The 18,313-nt window shown below is 27.4% G+C and overlaps 4 protein-coding genes across 18 annotated transcripts; 2 read left to right on the forward strand and 2 right to left on the reverse strand.

Annotated features, from left to right (window-relative positions):
* Positions 1–145: 145 nt before the first annotated feature.
* Positions 146–10,088, reverse strand: Sw (cytoplasmic dynein 1 intermediate chain short wing). 15 transcript variants are annotated; one of them, XM_074248730.1, is made up of 12 exons: positions 9,955–10,088; positions 9,223–9,338; positions 9,057–9,153; positions 8,873–8,978; positions 8,292–8,425; positions 4,873–4,893; positions 3,472–3,519; positions 2,199–2,351; positions 1,894–2,050; positions 1,443–1,815; positions 998–1,229; positions 146–837 (listed from the first exon to the last, which is right to left on the reverse strand). In XM_074248730.1, the coding sequence occupies exons 2-12, from the start codon at positions 9,322–9,324 to the stop codon at positions 248–250; spliced, it is 2,013 nt and encodes a 670-aa protein (XP_074104831.1). In that variant the 5' UTR covers positions 9,325–9,338; positions 9,955–10,088; the 3' UTR covers positions 146–247. The 15 variants fall into 15 exon arrangements, with proteins under 15 accessions (XP_074104831.1, XP_074104828.1, XP_074104829.1 ...); XM_074248727.1 differs by having other exon boundaries at positions 2,199–2,375; XM_074248728.1 differs by lacking the exon at positions 4,873–4,893 and adding an exon at positions 7,016–7,051.
* Positions 10,089–10,297: 209 nt separating this feature from the next.
* Positions 10,298–11,099, forward strand: LOC141531174 (MICOS complex subunit MIC13 homolog QIL1-like). The gene is made up of 3 exons (XM_074248768.1): positions 10,298–10,467; positions 10,569–10,728; positions 10,827–11,099. The coding sequence occupies exons 1-3, from the start codon at positions 10,454–10,456 to the stop codon at positions 11,040–11,042; spliced, it is 390 nt and encodes a 129-aa protein (XP_074104869.1). The 5' UTR covers positions 10,298–10,453; the 3' UTR covers positions 11,043–11,099.
* A 646-nt stretch (positions 11,100–11,745) lies between these two features.
* Positions 11,746–15,104, forward strand: LOC141531170 (proliferation-associated protein 2G4). Its single transcript, XM_074248752.1, has 5 exons — positions 11,746–11,911; positions 12,395–12,629; positions 13,314–13,476; positions 13,608–14,183; positions 14,582–15,104. Exons 1-5 carry the CDS (start codon positions 11,827–11,829, stop codon positions 14,687–14,689), a joined length of 1,167 nt encoding a protein of 388 aa, XP_074104853.1. The 5' UTR covers positions 11,746–11,826; the 3' UTR covers positions 14,690–15,104.
* Positions 15,105–16,119: 1,015 nt separating this feature from the next.
* Uba3 (Ubiquitin-like activating enzyme 3) lies at positions 16,120–18,270 on the reverse strand. The gene is made up of 4 exons (XM_074248751.1): positions 18,013–18,270; positions 17,588–17,948; positions 16,788–17,117; positions 16,120–16,682 (listed from the first exon to the last, which is right to left on the reverse strand). The coding sequence occupies exons 1-4, from the start codon at positions 18,258–18,260 to the stop codon at positions 16,296–16,298; spliced, it is 1,326 nt and encodes a 441-aa protein (XP_074104852.1). The 5' UTR covers positions 18,261–18,270; the 3' UTR covers positions 16,120–16,295.
* Positions 18,271–18,313: the final 43 nt, after the last annotated feature.

Below are 18,313 nucleotides of genomic sequence, written 5' to 3' on the forward strand. Positions count from 1 at the left end.
AATATTTACACAAGAATAGATTAATTAATTACTTGATATAGTTTGTAGATTATTAAGCCTACAATTAAGTCAAATTTTAAAATTTAATTAATTAAAAACAAATTAGCGACAAATAGCACTTACGAATATTATATTAAGCTAACTCTTTAAATAATAATTATATAATTAATAATCAATATTATCATTTTTAAATTGACTATAATAATAATAATTAGTAATTAAAACATTATTTATTTTATGACTGGACTTATCTAATGGGGACTGAGGACATAGACGACAAAGAAGTTAAACTGGAGGGTCCAGAGTTGAGATTTAATTTATCTAGTTCGTCGTCAGCTTTGTTGTTCTTCAAATCTTGATGGGTGTACAGGAACTTGTTCCACTCGTCGCCTCGAGGATGAGCCAAATTCTCGGCGACGTCGTACACCCAGATTTTACCAGAGTCGTCACCGACGGTGACGTGTAAGCCGCTGGGAGTCCAGGACACGCGGTTCAGCGCGGGACATCCGTCGACGACGATACTCGCCGTGGGTACTTCGGTGTCTTGGTTGAGGTTCCACAAGTCCAGCCTGCCGGAGTCGTCGACCGCGGCAAAGAGCGCGGGGTGAGTCGGGGACCAAGCGACGTCGTAAACATAGTCGCCGTTGTGCTCGAATGAATACAGAGGCTTGTTTTCTTTCAAACTCCATAATTTTATTGTCCAGTCTATGGAGGAGGTGAGGAACAAGTGCGAGAAGTCAATGCCTCCTTGGACCGCGTGAGCGCTCACTCCTGTCACTGGGCCTTGGTGACCTTCGTATGTTTCTGTTACTCCAGCTCTGATTCCGTGACGGCAAGCTGGTTAATTTATTTTTAATTAACAATTAATAATTGACAATTAAAAATTAACAAATAATTAACAGTTAAATCATTTAATTTGATGAGTTGTTCTAATGATGGTAATTATTTTTTTATTGTTAATTGTTAGGTGATTAAAGTAATGGTTTTTTTTACTAACCTGAGTAAACGGTACCGTCTTCGCTTCCAATAACGAAATTGTTTACATCACCGTGAGGAAAAGCTAAACTTGTTACAGCGATTGGCTTTGATTGTTTTGCTTGAAGATCTAATGATTCTTGTGGCATTGACAACATATCCAGACTCCAAGAGCACATTTTACCGTCTGTTGAAATACTTATTAAATTGTGCGCGTTTTGGGTGCCAACAACGTTTAAACAATAAACTGGATGCTGTAAAATTGAATAAAAATTAATTTATTAAAAATTTTTCAAAATTAAATAATTAAAAATTAAAAATAAATAATTATTTAGAAATTAATTTAAAAAAAATGATGAATTCAGAATTGATAAAAATTGAATTATTAAAAATTAATAAAAATTGAATTAAATATTATTTTTAATAGAATAATCATTAGATTAATTTAAAAAAAAAAAATTAATTACAGTATGAGCGCTAGCAGAAAGTGGTGTCCGTTGAATAGGAGTACGTTTTTGGACCCTGTTGTCCCAAAGGACAATTTGTCCTGCATAAGTACCACCGAGAATTAAATTAGGATGGAATCTCGCAAAGGTAGTAGACATTACCGCTGACTGACAGTGAAAAATAAACTCTGGAGTTGTCTTCTTGAATTTAGTGTTCCACACAAGACATATACCATCGGGATCATTTGGCGCGTCTTCATTGCTGTTGTAAGAAGCCACGAGCAGTTCAGGGAACTGCGGAGACCAGTCCATCGAAGTGACACAACGGTTTCGAGACCAACGGTCGCAGAAAAATGAACGGTTCAACCACAAACGCTGATGACTTTTTTCGTCCCTATAATTTTATTTAAAATTAATTTCAATTTTATTTTTATTAAAACTATTTTAAAAAATTTTTTACAATAAAACTTACATTCCATCTTCACCGTCTAGAGTGCCAGTGTAATCAGTGTAAATATCAACAGACTCAGCAAGTGCTCGTTCAACCAATCGGCTTGTTTTATCAAGAAAACGTTGGAAGTCTTCTGATAAAATTATCATTTGCTTTTCTTCTTCACTCAGTTCCCGAACTAAAAATAAATTATTATTATTATTTCAATAATTACACTGAGAAAAAAATTTGTTTTGAAAAAAAAAAAAAAAAAAAAAAAAAAAGAGCAAAATAAATTTTTTCTCTCAATAAATAAATAAAAAAATAAAAATAATAAAAATTATTACTCTCTTTAGGTTTCTCCGGTTCTTTTTGCTGTTCATCCTGAGTCACCGCTGGAAGAACTTCCTTGACTTGTGGCAGACCATGAGGCAGGATTCCCGGTGGGAGTTTACTTTGAAAGCCATCGATATGTGGAAGGCTGTTCTCCTCATCCTCGGCTTGGCCATCATCATATGTTAAAACTGTGGTGAATAAGCTACTCCTGGACAAGCGTCCCTAACTCTACTCTAACTATTGTCTACCGATATTTAACTTCTAATTTATTTTATTCAAAATCTCTAACTTTTACTTTAGCTTTTACATCTTTACTTTAAACTTTAAGTATAATAATAATAATAAAAAAAAAAATTTTATAAACTGACAAACTTTATAAAGCGATTTAAAAGCTCGGCGCGCATGCTGGTAAAAAATAAAAAATCAAACGCGAAAAGCATGCATGTAAAAATAAATAAATTTGCAGAGAGTGACGGCAAGTATTTTTTTTATTATTTTATTTTATTTTATTTTTGAATAAAAATAAATTATCATCCGTTTCTCTCCACCCTTTCTTCTTTCATGCATTTATTTATTTATTTATTAATTAAAAAATAAAATAAAAAACGAGCAAATGGCGTAATGTGTATGACTGATGAATGACGAGTAGTGAAGGAAAATAATAATGATTAAAAAAATATTTAAAATAAAAAAAAAGGAGTTGGAAAAACAAACCAAAAATATAAATAACGCAACTTCCCGAGTATCATGCACTTAAGAAATAAAAACAATAATAATAATAATTATGGAGAATAAAAATAAAAAATAAAAAATACGAGTAAGATTTATAAAATCATGCAGGTTTATATCTATTTCTTCTATTAATTTCTATTTAATTTAATGGAATACTAATTTATCGTGCACCTCGAGAAATTCACAGGTAGTCGAATGGGCCAACGTAAAAAATTTTGTGCTTTATAAATAATAAAATAATAAATAGTAAATACGCATGGCATTAATTACTTAAATAATAAAAATATTTTATATACAACCGCTGTAAACACAGCTTTACAAGCGATATTTTTAAAAACGAGCATTCGTGATTATGAGCCTGGAAGTCTCATTCAAGTGCGATGGGACATTTTTAGATTAATTACTTTAAATATGAAGAAAAAATCAATAATGACTATGATAATTATTAAGAAGACTATTATACAGGCTCTTGAGTGAATTAAGTGATAAGTGAAGCTCGAGATGCTCGTGACACAATTAATAAATCGATTCACCTGAGTAGAGATCACCTACCTGTGAATTCGTCCTCCCACTCTAAACCAGGATTTAGATTGTACTCGTCTTGAAGGAGGGAAAAGAAAATGTCAATCAATTTTGTATCTCATCTATTTGCTCCGCTTTATTCTTTACGATTGTCAATTAATAAATTATTTTTATTTTATTAAAGAGTCATTGTTAAATAACATTGAAAGTAGCTTTAAATTTATTCATTTCTTCTTTTAAAAAAAATTTTCTTATTTCTTCTTTTAGAAAATTACATTTCTTCTTTGACTGAAAATTTTTTGGTAAATTATTTTCAGTCTTAAAGTAAATAAAAAAAAATTTATTCATTTCTTCTTTTAAAAAAAATTTTCTATTTCTTCTTTAACTGAAAATCTTTTTGTAAATTATTTGAAGCGTCAAATTAAATAATAAAAAAAAAATTATTCATTTCTTCTTTAGAAAAAAATTTGCTATTTATTCTTTAAGAAAATTTTATTTCTTCTTTGACTGAAAATTTATTTGCAAATTATCTTCAGTGTAAAATTAAATAAAAAAAAAAATTTATTTATTTCTTCTGTAAAAAAATTCTATTTCTTCTTTAACAAAAGCAATTTTTTGCAAGCTATTTTCAGTGTTAAAAAAAAATTAAAAAAATTTATTCCAATAAACAATCGTTAAGAATGGAACAATTAAAAGTTGGGTGTTGTGTAATTCTAATTAGCATGCATTACATTGCCCTGACAAGCTCTAGCGTAAACCTTCTTCTATTAAGACAAAAAAAAATTAATCAACTAAAACATCTTTTTTTTTTTTTTTTTCTATCGAGAATTAATTCTCTTTAGTCAGAATACCTCTTCAAACCTCGAGTTACTCCCAAGCACTAGTCGCACCTTTTTTTCCTATTACTAAATTTACAGGTTAGTCTTATTAGTGATCTATAATTTATCAATTAGTAATTAAATAAAATAATTTACAGCATCAATATTAATTTACAAAATTAGTAAGAGGTTTACTTGATGGACATGACCGTGAACATCTTCCGCAAACTCTGGAAGGTGCGTTAAGTTGTGACAAGAATTCTATTCGCATCGTTTAATCATTTCTTCTTTCACTCATTATCATTATCGTCTGCTGAAGAATAATTTACTATGCATAATTTAGATTCACCATTGATAATAATAATAATTAAAGTCGTGCGATAGATCCCACGTGCCCCGACGATACCGGGAAGAAAAGAAGAGCAAAAGAGTAGCCGAGTTTTTTTTATGAAGATTTTTTACCGGGTGGAGAGTATGATTTATATGTACGCGTTTTTATTTTAAAATTCAATTAATTATATTAATAGTAATAATAATAATAAATTATTATTTCTACGCCTGTGGAGCTAAACTGCATCTAACTCGATAAAAACCAAGTGAAATCATAACTTACCGTAATAGTCGAATGCATGAGCTGAGGAGGGGAGGGAAAAAAATAGTTACTTATGAATTCTATTTCTTCTTAATTTTTTTTTCTAATTATAGTTATGTAATAATTAAATTAATTCATCAAATGGACTATAAAAGACCTCCCTACACTCAGGGCATGATTTCGGATCGTCAAAAAAATTAGATAATTATTTACAAGTCGGGTCAACCCCATTTTAGACCACAACTAGGTGAAAAATTAATATTTTCAAATTTATTTTTTAATTCTGATTTTTTTTTTACGGCACATTTATAATAAAAATGTTGGAAAAAAATTTGGCTCTCATTTTTTTGAATAAAATTTCTATTTTATCTTTTTTTGATATATATATATATATTTTTTTTTTGAAAATTACATAAAAAAATAAACAGTTAAAAAAAAATTAAATATTATAATTTTCTAAAAAATTTATAAATTTTTTTGAAAATTTGTAAAATTTTTTTAAATTGTGATAAGTAACTTGTTTTTTTTTTTTTAATTTTTCATTTTTTTATGTATTTAAAAAAAAAAAAAATATATATATATATATATATATATATATATATATATATATATATATATATATATATATATATATATATATATATATATATTAATAAAATCAAATAGAAATTTTATTAAAAAAAAAATTAAAATTAAAATAATTGACCCCACTTGTAAATATTTACCAAAAATTAATTAAAAATTTTGACGCTCTTATTATTAAATAATAAAAATAAAAAAACATACGCTGAATGTAGTTAGGTGTTGTATGTTTCAGTGTGTGATTGATGAAATTACCAGATAAGAGGAAACATACATATTCATACTATAAAATTAAATAAAATATTAAACTATCAGTAAATATAAATTTAAAAACGTGCATTAATTTTTAAAATAATTAAATATTACTGCACGGATGGAGCCCAGAACTACTATTGCTCTTCTCAGCGACCGATATTTTTATTTTAAATATTCAAAGCAATGACACATGCCTTGTCACACTTATGACCACCCCCCTAAGTTTCTTCGACAGATTCACTATCATTTGTTAATTAATTTTTAACACACTCGTTGCAATTTTTTTTTTATTAAATATATTAATGAACTGTTAGAAGATGAACAGGAAAACCGTGAGGAGTTTATTGAGGAACCCGAGCCAGGTAATTTGTCTCCAGCCACGCAACACATTGAATAATCTATTGTTGTTAATTAATTGTTAATAAAGTTAGTAATAGTAATTAAAATACTTTTTTTTTTTTTTTTTTTTTTTTTTTTTTTTAATGCGATAAGCGCAAATTAAGCATTAACGTGTGCAAGCGCTTAAAAATGATGCGTGCAATTTTTTAACACTGTTTTGTTAATGTCGCGGTTATTTATTATTTTATAGGCGGAATGTGGGAGAAAATTAGCTATTTTAAGTTAACTGACAATTTTATAACAATAAAATTATTATTAAAAAAATTTATTTAATTCTACTTATAAAAATTTTTTTAATTAATTCTTGTCAGCTAACTTTAGTATTATTAATTTTAGAAGAAGCAATAGAAGGCAATTATTATGTTATGAGATTTTTGCTAAAATTTCACAATTAATGGTGAAAATATTGGTCTTATAAAAAAAAATTTTGAAAAAAAAGTTTTAGAAAATTTCTCTCATAATTTTTTTATACAATTAATATTTTTACAATAATTTCAAAATTAAGTTCAATAATTAATGATTAAAATTTTTGCTAATTATTATAAAAATTTTAATTTTGAGATTACGGCTTTCTTCTTGATCCTAAAAAAAAATTATAAGACATTTTTTTTTATAAAATTTAATTTTGAACAATTTTATTTAAAAAAATTTTTTATACGTCCAATATTTTCACCTTAATATCAAAAATTTTCCACCATTAATTGTTACTTACAAATTAAGGCAAAAATTCTAGCCACATTTATGAAAATAATAATTAATAATTATTATTATTATAGTAAGAATTAAGAGTTTGTTTTTAACAGAATAAATTGGTCCACACCCCGCAAGCTTAAACCAGAGCTAAATTAAAAATACTAGGTAATTACAAGTAATGGGAGGAAGAATAAAAGTAGACAAAACATACATAGGTAGTTTGGTGCAGACCCACCTTTCCTGGGACGCCACCAGTCAGTCTCAAAGTATCCTGCGGAGCAAGAGTGAGTTGGTGACGTTGTTGTACAGTAGGAGTAGATGGTGTTTGCGGAAGAGGAGGCGGACAGTCCTTGTGTCCAACACCCAGTTGTTTTTTCACCAATTTGTATACACACCAGAGTTGTATACACGCGTGATAGATAAAACCGCAAGATCAGTCGATTTAAACTCAATATTAACGATTAATGATAAAAAAAAATTAAATAATTTAATTTAAAAAAATTAAAATGATAACAATTAAAATTTTAATTAAATTATAAAATAAATAAATTAATTTCGACTAATTTTGCGGTAAAATCAATTAAACGGCCAGGAATTTTTTTTAAATAATTTTTTTTCAACTAATTATCCGCCACCATATTAGATTTTATTAATTATATTTAAATCCAGTTAATATTATTTGTTTAATAATTTTATCTGTACTGATAGAAGTATTTATTAACTATTAATAATTTAATTTATTTGAAAACAATTATTTAATTTATTAAATTTTAATAAATATTTTTTAATATTTATTAACAGTTAATAAAGCTTATTAAATATATCAATAAATCCTTCTATCAGTGTGGAATTGTTTTATATCCCGTAAAAATGTAAATAAAAATAAAAAACTAATTGTTAGTTTTTTTTTTTTTTTTTTTTTTTTTTTTTTTAATAAAAAAGAAAATAAAATAAAAGAAAATAATCATGATAACAAACAAATGATTGATGAGGTATTATGACTTGAGAAGTGAGATGTAATAATGAAATTAATAAACATAAACAATGTGATTGATGTGATTATGATACTCGAATTGTTAAAATTAATATTTAATTAATTATTTATTAATATATTTTATTAGATGATTTATTTTAAGTGAGACTAGACTGTGTGAATTTCATCTAGTTATTTATTAAAATGTGCTGCTAGATTTAATTGTGTTACGAAGAGCATTACCGCGGTTGATTATTGTAAGTGAATATGTAAGTTTCCTCGCCGAGTATTAAAAATAATAATTTAAATTAAAAGTTACGACAAACAATAAGTCTAGCGATCGGTGTCCAGACAGTTGGTAATTTTTATGATAATTATTTTAGTTCCTTGGATTATTTTTTAGTTCAGGAAAGTGCATACAGTGAAGGATTCATTGTATATTATTTGAGAATTTTTTTATCATTAAATTAATTAATTATTATATTTGTAATATTGATAATCATATGATGATGATTGATAAGAAAAATAATAAACTCACCGTCGTGGGAGGTCTGTGTCGTCTGAGCTGTCTGGGTTTGTTTGCTGTAAACTACTGGCTCTTTTGGTGGAATGTTTGTGTGGGCTACTGACACTACTGTCAATTCGCGGTTTGATCTCTTCTTTGATAATCCACTGAAGAAATTTATTGGATTAATTAATATAGCATTAAAATATGAAAATTAATTTTGCAGATATTTAATTATTTTTTTAACAAATAAATTAGGGCAAAAAAAAATTGACATGTAGAAATTTTAAAAAATTATCAATGCAATTTTTTTGTAAATAATTTTTTAGAAAAGATTTATTTATTATATAAAAATAAAAAATTATCAAGTAACTGCTAACTTTAATGTCATTATTAAAATTGGCAATTAACAATTTTTTTTTTTGATAATAAACTAGACTTAGAAAATTATTTATAAAGAATTGTACTTAGAATTTTTTAGAGCTTTTAAAGATGAAATTTTTCTTGCTATAATTTATTAATTAAAAAAACTTTTAAAATTAATCAGATGTCTCTCAATTAATCATTAATAATTTATATTAGTTCTAATAATAAATAATTATAAAAATGACTACCTCTGAGGAGATGTGATACTTGATGGCTGTATACTGGCATCAGGTGTTGCATTGGCACTTTGATCTGAAGCTAGTGAGTTCATACTCGAGAGACTAGATAGTACATCTATTCAAGAAAAAAAAACAAAATTATCATTCTCCAAATTTCAGCACCTAGAGGCTGATTATCAGTAAAAAAAATTACCAGACACTGGTGCGACTCCCAATGATGAAAGCATGGCGTCCAGTTCCTTCCGATGGTCTTTATCAGTACCAGCTGCTCGTACCGTGGCTTCCTCAACCTTAATCCCAAATTTAATTACACAATAAGTTTATAAATTATTTAAATTAGTAAATAAAAATAAACATACATCTTTCTGTTCTTTTTCTCTCCGACGTCGTTCTTTCTCCTCTCTGATGGCCTGCAACTTGGCCTTTTTTCTCTCTAATTCGGCTTTGCGATCCGACATCATCTTTGATATATTACCTAAACAAAATACATATTGGACGTTCTTTTTAAATTCGCGTATTGATTTACCATTTATATATATTTATATCACCGTCTTATTTATAGACAAATATTTATGATACTAAAATTGACAGACAATTTTATGAAACTAAAATTTTAATTTTTTTTTTGTTTTTTTATTAATTGAATTAGCAATAAAAAAATATTTTTAAAAAATTGCACGTATACTTTTTAAAATTTTTTTACATGTGCAATTTTTTCTTTTAATTTTTTATTAATAAAAAAAAATCTAATAAAGTTTAGATGTCAGTTAACTTAATTTTTAGCTTTTTTTTTGTACAAATAAATTATTAAATTAATTAAAAAAAATTTTTAAACTACAAATAAAATTTTTTTTAATATTTTCTTATTTTTCAAATAAAATTAATCACTGACAAACAATGTCTGCTGATTTTAGAATCTTAAATATTCACAAAATAAATTACCAATGACAGAAATGTCAAACTAACGGTTTGCAAAAAAAATAGCAAGTGTTAGTTATGAAAAGAATTAATATTCACAAGAGTACTTTAAATGTCATTCATATGTTGACTCATATTTAAAGACCTGTTTAATCAAATTTATAAAAAATTACCTTTCAAATAAAATAGCGTGTATAAATTACTGCAATGCGATACTTAAAAAAAATAAAAACAACTTGTTGGTACTAATTATTAATTTTAAAAATTCTTATAAATTTTCTAAACTCAATACGCCTGTACATTAGACCCACACTCCATTTTTGTTCTGGTTTCAATGGCGTCTTTGTACTTAACTAGTCAGTGCAACTACTCTTTATTTACCCAGTGTGTCATTTAAATACTCCAATAAGCCAAAAATAATTTAATAATAAATAAAATAGTTGTCAAATAAATAATTGTGAATTTTTTTATTAATTTTTCGATAAAAATATATCCAAGGCAAAAAATTAAAAACAAATTATATTTTTTGTGGATCAGAGAGATGTCAGGTTATCATTCTTTAGACTTTTACATAATTTTCATTTAACCGCTGTGATTATTATTATAAATAAATTTTTTTGGAATTATTACTTTTTTAAATTATCAGCTGATTTGTCAAAACAATTAAATATTATGGGAATCATCAGGTAAGTTGGTTTATTTTGCAAACTCTAAACCAACCTAAAAAATAAATTTTGAATAATTTAATTATAATAATAATTATATTATTTAATAAATCATTTTTTAGATTTGCTGTAAAATCAAGTGTTGCTGGAGGACTAGTTTACTGGACTGTCCAAGAAGGTTTGTGGGGACATTCTGATGATAGTATAAATTTCTACAACAGAATTTATTCCACAGTCTCGCCTTATGTCAAAAAAAATATCCCCAAGGAAGTAGTTAACGAGGTAAACACTAAATTAATTTATTTATATTACCTGTCAATTAATTTTGGCAATTTTGTGGCTTAAAAATGGAGCAAAAAGTTAATTTTTTATTAAAAAAGCTTCCAGAGTTACCAAGTGTCAACTCCATGGCCAACTGGACGGGTTGTATGTGGAATAGAGGAGTAAAAACAAGCATAAGATTTATCGCCGACTTACCAGATCATATTTCCAATGGCATTGAATTTATTAAATCAATGCCTGCATTACAAGCTCCAGCTGACAGCTCAAGTGCTGAGAAGTTGGGCGCTACAATTAAGAAGGATGACAAAAAATAAATTTATTAAATACACCCATAGTATTTATTGTAAATAAATGTACTCGATTACAATTAATCATTCAAGAATTTATTTTCTCGATACCTTACCTGACAATTTGACACTTTTAAATCATATTTATTGAATTTATAATTTGGGAAACTAGGTTAGAATTTTTAGAGTTTGAAATTTCCTCCAAGCGCTACTTGCATCCGTTTTTGACTTTCAGACAAAATTTCTAAATGTAAATAAAAAAAAGTATTTGGTAATTTTTATGATATTTTTTTTTTTAATTAATTTTACAAAATTATATTTGTAAAAAAATTAATTATGTTAGTTAGTTAGTTTTAATAATTTTATAATTTTAGTGACAGCCAATGGCTAAGCGCGCCTTCTTTTGGAACTGACAGCTGACTGGTGGAGAACTAGAATAATACTGAAGTTAGCAGTCAGCTGTTAATTTCAAAAATTTTTTCAATAAATCAATTACAATAAAAAAATGCTTCTAAAAATTTCTACTTGTCATTTTAATTAATTTTTACATGCGAAACTTTTTAATTAAATTTTTTTTATAATAATTTAATTGCTATAAATATCTAAAAAAATTTTTTTATCTGTCAATTTCAGTGTCATCATGCTTTAATTGAAAATTCTATTGGTTCGCGTGGTAAAAAACAGAGCGTACTGTCGGAAGTTGGTACATCGCGAAGTTAGTGGTGGTCGTAGATTGGGTCACGTGACTGTCGGCAGTAAAACATTGGAGCAGTATAATAAAAAGTAGTTTTTTTTCAGTAGTGCTGAAGAAATGGCGGACAAAGACGAAAACGAAAAGACAATCGAACAAGACTTGGTTGTTACCAAATATAAAATGGCCGGCGCAATTGTTAACCGTAAGATTATGATACAATGATCATCCAGCTTGCTGGATACTATGATTAATATTATTTACAATTATTTATAATCGTTTATTTAATTAGTAATTTATTACTAGCCATATGGAATGTGGGCCCGCCAATGCCGGCCACTGCTCACCATGTGCACCGCTTTTTAATGCTAATTCATTTATCTCGCTAATACTCATTTTATTTCACTAACTCACACTCATCATCAATTTACTCACCAATTTTAATTCATCTAAAAATATATTTTCATTTCATAATTATTATTTAGAATTTTTTGCGCATAACCACGTTATTTTTCTTGAGGCTATCTTGTTTTTTTTATTTATCTCCATAATTATTGATAAGAACAAAGCCTCAACAAATTATCTGCTTATTTTTTTCTTATTATTATTATTGCTTGTGTCTATTTTTTTTTTTTTTTATTTTCATGAACAGGTATGTTTTGGAGCTAATTATTTTTTGTCCTTGCAGAGGTCCTGAAACAGGTCCTGGAGAAATGCGTCGCCGGTGCATCTGTCAGGGAGACTTGTGAGTACGCTGACAATTTGTTGCTCGAAGAGACTAGTAAAGTTTTCAAAAAGGAGAAAGAGTTGAAGAAAGGCATCGCATTTCCAACGTGCATATCTGTTAACAATTGCATTTGTCACTTTTCACCTATCGCCAGCGAGCCAGATCTTATTTTAAAAGATGATGACATGGTTAAAGTGTAAGTATTTTAATTATTAATCATTTATTAGTCTATAGTTTATTTTAATTGATTCAAAAAATCGCAGGCGTTAAAAAAAATTTTTTTCATCAATTTTTAAAACTTACATCAAGGAAAAAAATTTTTTCCACAATTTTAAATTAATTTTTTTAAATTACGGCAAAAATATTGGTCGTAAAAAATTTATTTAATAAAAGTTCTTTAAAATTTAATTTTATAAAAAAAACCATTTCTTATAATTTTTTTTAATTAACCAATTTTTCGCTGTAATTATTTAATTATTGACACTGGCCTAGTTGTTTGATACTTGCAATTTTATTCCAATTAAAAAAATAAAATGCTTTCAAAAAATCAATTATTTTAAAATTTGTAATTCAAAAATTTCATTTATTAATTTATTAGAGTTGATTTTTTTTTTTTAATTAAAATAAAATTGCAAGTGTGAATAACTGGGTCTTTTACCTTTATATTAAATTCAAATATTTATTTATCTATCAAACATCACTTAAAATATTTTATTGTTACTATTAATGTATACTTAATAAATAAATAAATAAATTATTTGCTACTTTTGTGTATCATAATTAAAGTTTGAGCTCCAAGTAATATATATATATATATATATATATATATATATATATATATATATATATATATTTTTTTTTTTTTTTTTGTAATAAATAGTGATCTGGGTGCACACGTTGATGGTTTTATAGCTGTTGTCGCACATACTATTGTTATCGGTTCTTCTCCAGAGAAAAAAGTAACTGGTAGGAAAGCAGATGTAGCTTTAGCTGCACACTATGCTTCTCAAGCTGCCTTAAGACTGTTGAAACCTGATACTGAGGTAAATTTATCTAAATAATTATATCAATTAATTATTTAATCACTCTGTAGTTGTTACTGTCTTTTAATGAATTTAATAACAATTATTAATGATGATAAATAAATAAAAAATATTTTTGTGGTTGATTGCAGACATACGCAATAACAGGAACAGTTGAAAAAATATCTGAAGCGTACAAATGTAAGCCAATAGAGGGTATGTTGAGCCACCAGCTCAAGCAATTCAAAATAGACGGTGAGAAAACAATAATACAGAATCCGAATGACGCACAAAAGAAGGAGCACGAAAAGTACACGCTGGAAACTCACGATGTCTACGCGATGGACGTGCTAGTAAGCACCGGCGAGGGTGTAGGTCGCGAGCAGGATACCCGTGTTACTATTTACAAAAAAACCGAGGAGACGTATCAGTTGAAGTTGAAAGCCTCTCGTATGTTCTACTCAGAAGTAACCCACAAGCACGGGCTCATGCCTTTCAACCTGAGAACCTTCGAGGACGAGAAGAAGGCCAAGATGGCTGTCGTCGAGTGTGTCAACCACAAGCTGATTGAGCCGTTCCAAGTTTTGTACGAAAAGCCTAATGAGTATGTAGCGCAGTTCAAGTTTACAGTATTGCTGATGCCCACTGGACCTCACAAAATCACTGGATTGCCATTCGAAATTGATTCATTCCAATCTGATTGTGTTGTAGAAGATCCAGAGCTTAAGGTGATTTTTATTTAATGCTTTTATATGATACTGAAATTCAAAGATTTTTTTAAATTTTTTTATTAATTTTTTTTCAATAAATTGATTAATTTTATTATTAAATTTATTAAATTTTTTTTAATAAATTTATTAATGTTAGAAAAATTTATTTAAAAAATTCCATTTTAAAAGCTATAAAAAATAATTAATGATTATTGATGGAATAATTAAAACTAATAACCTTGCAGTCACTATTTTAGTGAACATAGTGGACTATAAAAATTAAAATTTTGCTTTATTAAATAATGACTATTATTATTGAAAATTAATTTTTTTTTTTTCAAATTACTTAATTTATTCTGAAGAATAAAAATTTGATTTATTGTAAAATTAATTACAATATTAATTACTGTTTACAGATGCTTCTTAACTCATCGGCAAACCCAAAATCAGCAAAAAAGAAGAAAAAGAAGGCTGAAAAACAAGTAGTAGGTGAAGTCGCCATGGAAGTTGACGCCAAGGCTTAACAATAATCCCATAAAATCGTACACCTATGACTTATTGACATCGTGCACTCTCATTTATATCCTACTTTTACATCCAGCTGACATAGTGTCAAGAGTGAGGCGCGATGCTTTCGTAGAACCTACCACGCAATTGTCCAAACTAAATACTAAAAATAAAAACAAAAGTTAAAATAATAACAATAAATCATCCTCCATGGACACGAGTGTTGTTATTGTGGCATAAAATGCTCTTGCACTGCCACATATCTTCCTTTTTAAATAAAAAAAAAAAAATATCACCAATTAATAAATTGTAAAATTAAATTTCGCATGCGTGTTTTTGTTTGCGAAAGTGTCAAGATAAACTCTATCAACGACTTTGCTTTGTATTACGCTCTTTTTATCATTAACATTATACTTTTATTTACTCATATTATTTTTACTTCTTTTTTCTTCGTATTACACCTCAGACTATCTCGATTTATCGCAATGGTATCGTTACTGCCTATAATTAATTAATGGTTTGTTTAATTCATTAATAATGTGTTTAAATATTAGATTTTATGAGATCTCTCTGTAATAATCATTGACATTGGACGTAATAATTTTTTTTCAATTATTATTATTAATATTAATTAAATTTATAATTATTACATCACACTTTGTCATAATTTAGATTTGTGTTTTTGTTTTATTAATTTTTTTTGGTAATTTGAAATGTCAATAGTCACTTTGGACGTTGATAAATCAAATAAGCAATACACAAGTGATTTAATTATTTTGTTTTAAAAAATGAAAAAAATTTTAATAATTATAAAAAAAAAAAAAAAAAAAAAAATGAATTTACATTGTAAAATTAAACAGAGTGTTAATTTTGGGAGTATTGATAAATAATCATTTACAAACGCTTCGGACTATTTCGTTTGAATCCCCAACCATTTAATTAAAGTATGAATTGTTTTGTTTGCTTTTTAAATATTAATTTTTAATGTTAAAGACGAGAGTTAATAATTACTAATTAAAAAAATTAAAGCAGGATTTTTGAGAGTATATAGATAACGGTAACGAAATTGCGTAAAGAGCATACGCAAGAGGTAAATAATTATTATAATAATGTAGAAAAATAATTGATGATAAATTACTTAATTAAGTAATATGATAATTGATAATTTTATATATTAAATCAATAGTTAATCTGTTATAGATATTTTTTCTACTAAAACGAAAAAAAAGAAATATAAATTTTGTGCATATGTCGAGTGTTAATGAGTGTAATTGTATACTTAAAAATTAAACTGACTAAAATTGTCTGTTAAAAATTAAATTCAAAATTAAAATTAACTCCGTTATTGGCAATACGTAAAAAAAAAAAAAAAAAAACATAAATAAATAAATAAAAATAAAATTGTTCGATAATAATAATAAAAATTATTATTAATTAATAAAGTCAATTTATCCAGAAAATATTGTATTAATTTTATACTAATGAGCTTGCTACATTTTTCTTTCAATTAATAAAAATCAAGTTAAGTAACAAAAAGAAAATTTTAAATATTTACAATGCTTTTTTAAATATTTTTAATTATTATTATTTATTATTGTTACTTTTAAGATTATTCAACGAGCATCAAGCCATCTCAACATCATTGCCGTTCTGGAACTTTAGTTTTATTATTTTAGTCTTGGGAGTTGTCACATCCGCAACATTTATTTCCATGTCATTCTTCAATCCCAGCTCGGTCAGTGTTTTAGTTAAATTAGCTCGCGTTTGAACTTCAATACTCGCGACAGTGTGCATGTACAGAGTTTTATTCTTCCCGTTAATGTTCACTGTGATTCCTGGGTCTTTCATTTGCAAGTCGTGACGCTCGCAGAGTATTTCTATCAAATCTTTTAGTTTGATATTGCCGTCGCGGATTTCCAGCTCGCGAGGTATCTCGCTGCATCCTAGACAATCGGTTCTTTTCTCTGCTTCATAGGTGTACGTGTAAATACCATCAGTATTATTTAATACCTGAAAATTAATTAAAAAAAAATTAATTTTTTTTTTCAATTTATAATTATTTAATTTTTAAATAATATTTAATAATTTTTAAACTTAAAATTATAAAAAAATTACCATATAATTACTCAAAGACCCTGAACAGCTAGTGGCAAGTTTGAACACTTCAGTGGCACAAGTGGCAGCGATTGTAGCATTAGTTGACGCTACTGCGGGTATAATATTCTTAACAACGCCTTGAACAAGCCTGTAAGTAACTCCTCGGATGCTAAATTGCGTGGCTCGTTCAATAGATTTCTCATAAATCCAATTTATATGCTGAGGATCATCACCATCAATCTCGCAGTCGTAAGGATTTTCCTTTGGCCATTGGATGACCTTCACGTACTCGATGCAGTGCTCAGGTAATCTCGGAGTGTTTGCTATTGTACACAATGGGTATGTCCTCTAAAATTAACAAAAAATAATTAATTTAATTTAAAAAAAATCCAACTCAAAAAAATAATTTTTAAAAGTTTGATAAATTTTAATTGAGCAAAAAAATCTTCAGAAATTCTTTAACAAAATAATATTAAGCAAAATTTATATAAAAAAAAAATTTAATCTTTAAAAGCTCTAAAAAATTAGAATTTTTTAATTTTTTAATAATTTTCTTGACCTAGTTTATTTTTTAAGAAAATAGAAAAAAAATTTATCTGCTAATTTCTGTTAAGTTGAAGAATTTTCTATTTTATTCATAATCAAGCTTTTAAAAATAATTTTCTAGGTTCAAAATTTATTCCTCTAAATAAAATAAATAAATAAACTTATAAATTAATAAATAAATAAATAAATTTATAAATTAATAAATTAAATAAATAAATAAATTAAATTAATTTTTCTATCAATGTAAAAGAATAAATAAAACTAAAACTTACTTGAGGTGGATATAAATCAAGAGTACACTCAATACAAGCACTAAGACCAGGTAAAATCACCCTAGCATTGCCTTTGAATCCTTCTGTACCACCATCAACCAGAGGAATCACTGAAGAATGATCCAGTTCATTGTCTTCGTAGTTCAAGAGCGAAATGATCATTCCGTTGATCCACCTCCGGGCCACGATTGAATCCAGCCCGCAGACAACAATGTGGAACTGCCGATAAAAAGACTCGTCTTTGTCTTGGATCTTGCAGCAGTGAGGAGTCACAGAGCACCCTGGAACTCGCTCGTTGATAAACTTGGCAGCTACTTCAGCTTTTGAGGACCCCAGGTCTTTGTGTCGGAACAAAAATTGTCTGTAAAAAATTAAATCATAAATTTATTGAACTTCTAGCTGTCAAATGACAGGTTGAGGCTTACCTGTTGAGGTTCGAGAGCTCGATGGTGTCCATGTCGATCACGTCTATCTTCCTGAATCCCATCAGAGCCAAGTTCTTCAAGAGTTCACAGCCCAATCCACCAGCACCAATTACCAGGACTTTGCAATTCTCCATAAGGAATTCCAGTGTGTTGGGCGACGGCTCGAAATCGGGCCGGCAAAAGGGCCCAGATCTCTCCAGGATTTTTCGCAAATGACTCCAGCGGCGGTGAGTGTGGTCTGGATTCATTTTTATTATTTGGTTTATCTACTTACTTTAATTAATTAAAATTATTGTTGTAT

Source organism: Cotesia typhae, unplaced genomic scaffold (assembly GCF_013202065.1).
Source record: "Cotesia typhae breed Kobodo isofemale line unplaced genomic scaffold, CoteBio_Ctyphae contig_5, whole genome shotgun sequence".
NCBI classification, from domain to species: domain Eukaryota; kingdom Metazoa; phylum Arthropoda; class Insecta; order Hymenoptera; family Braconidae; genus Cotesia; species Cotesia typhae.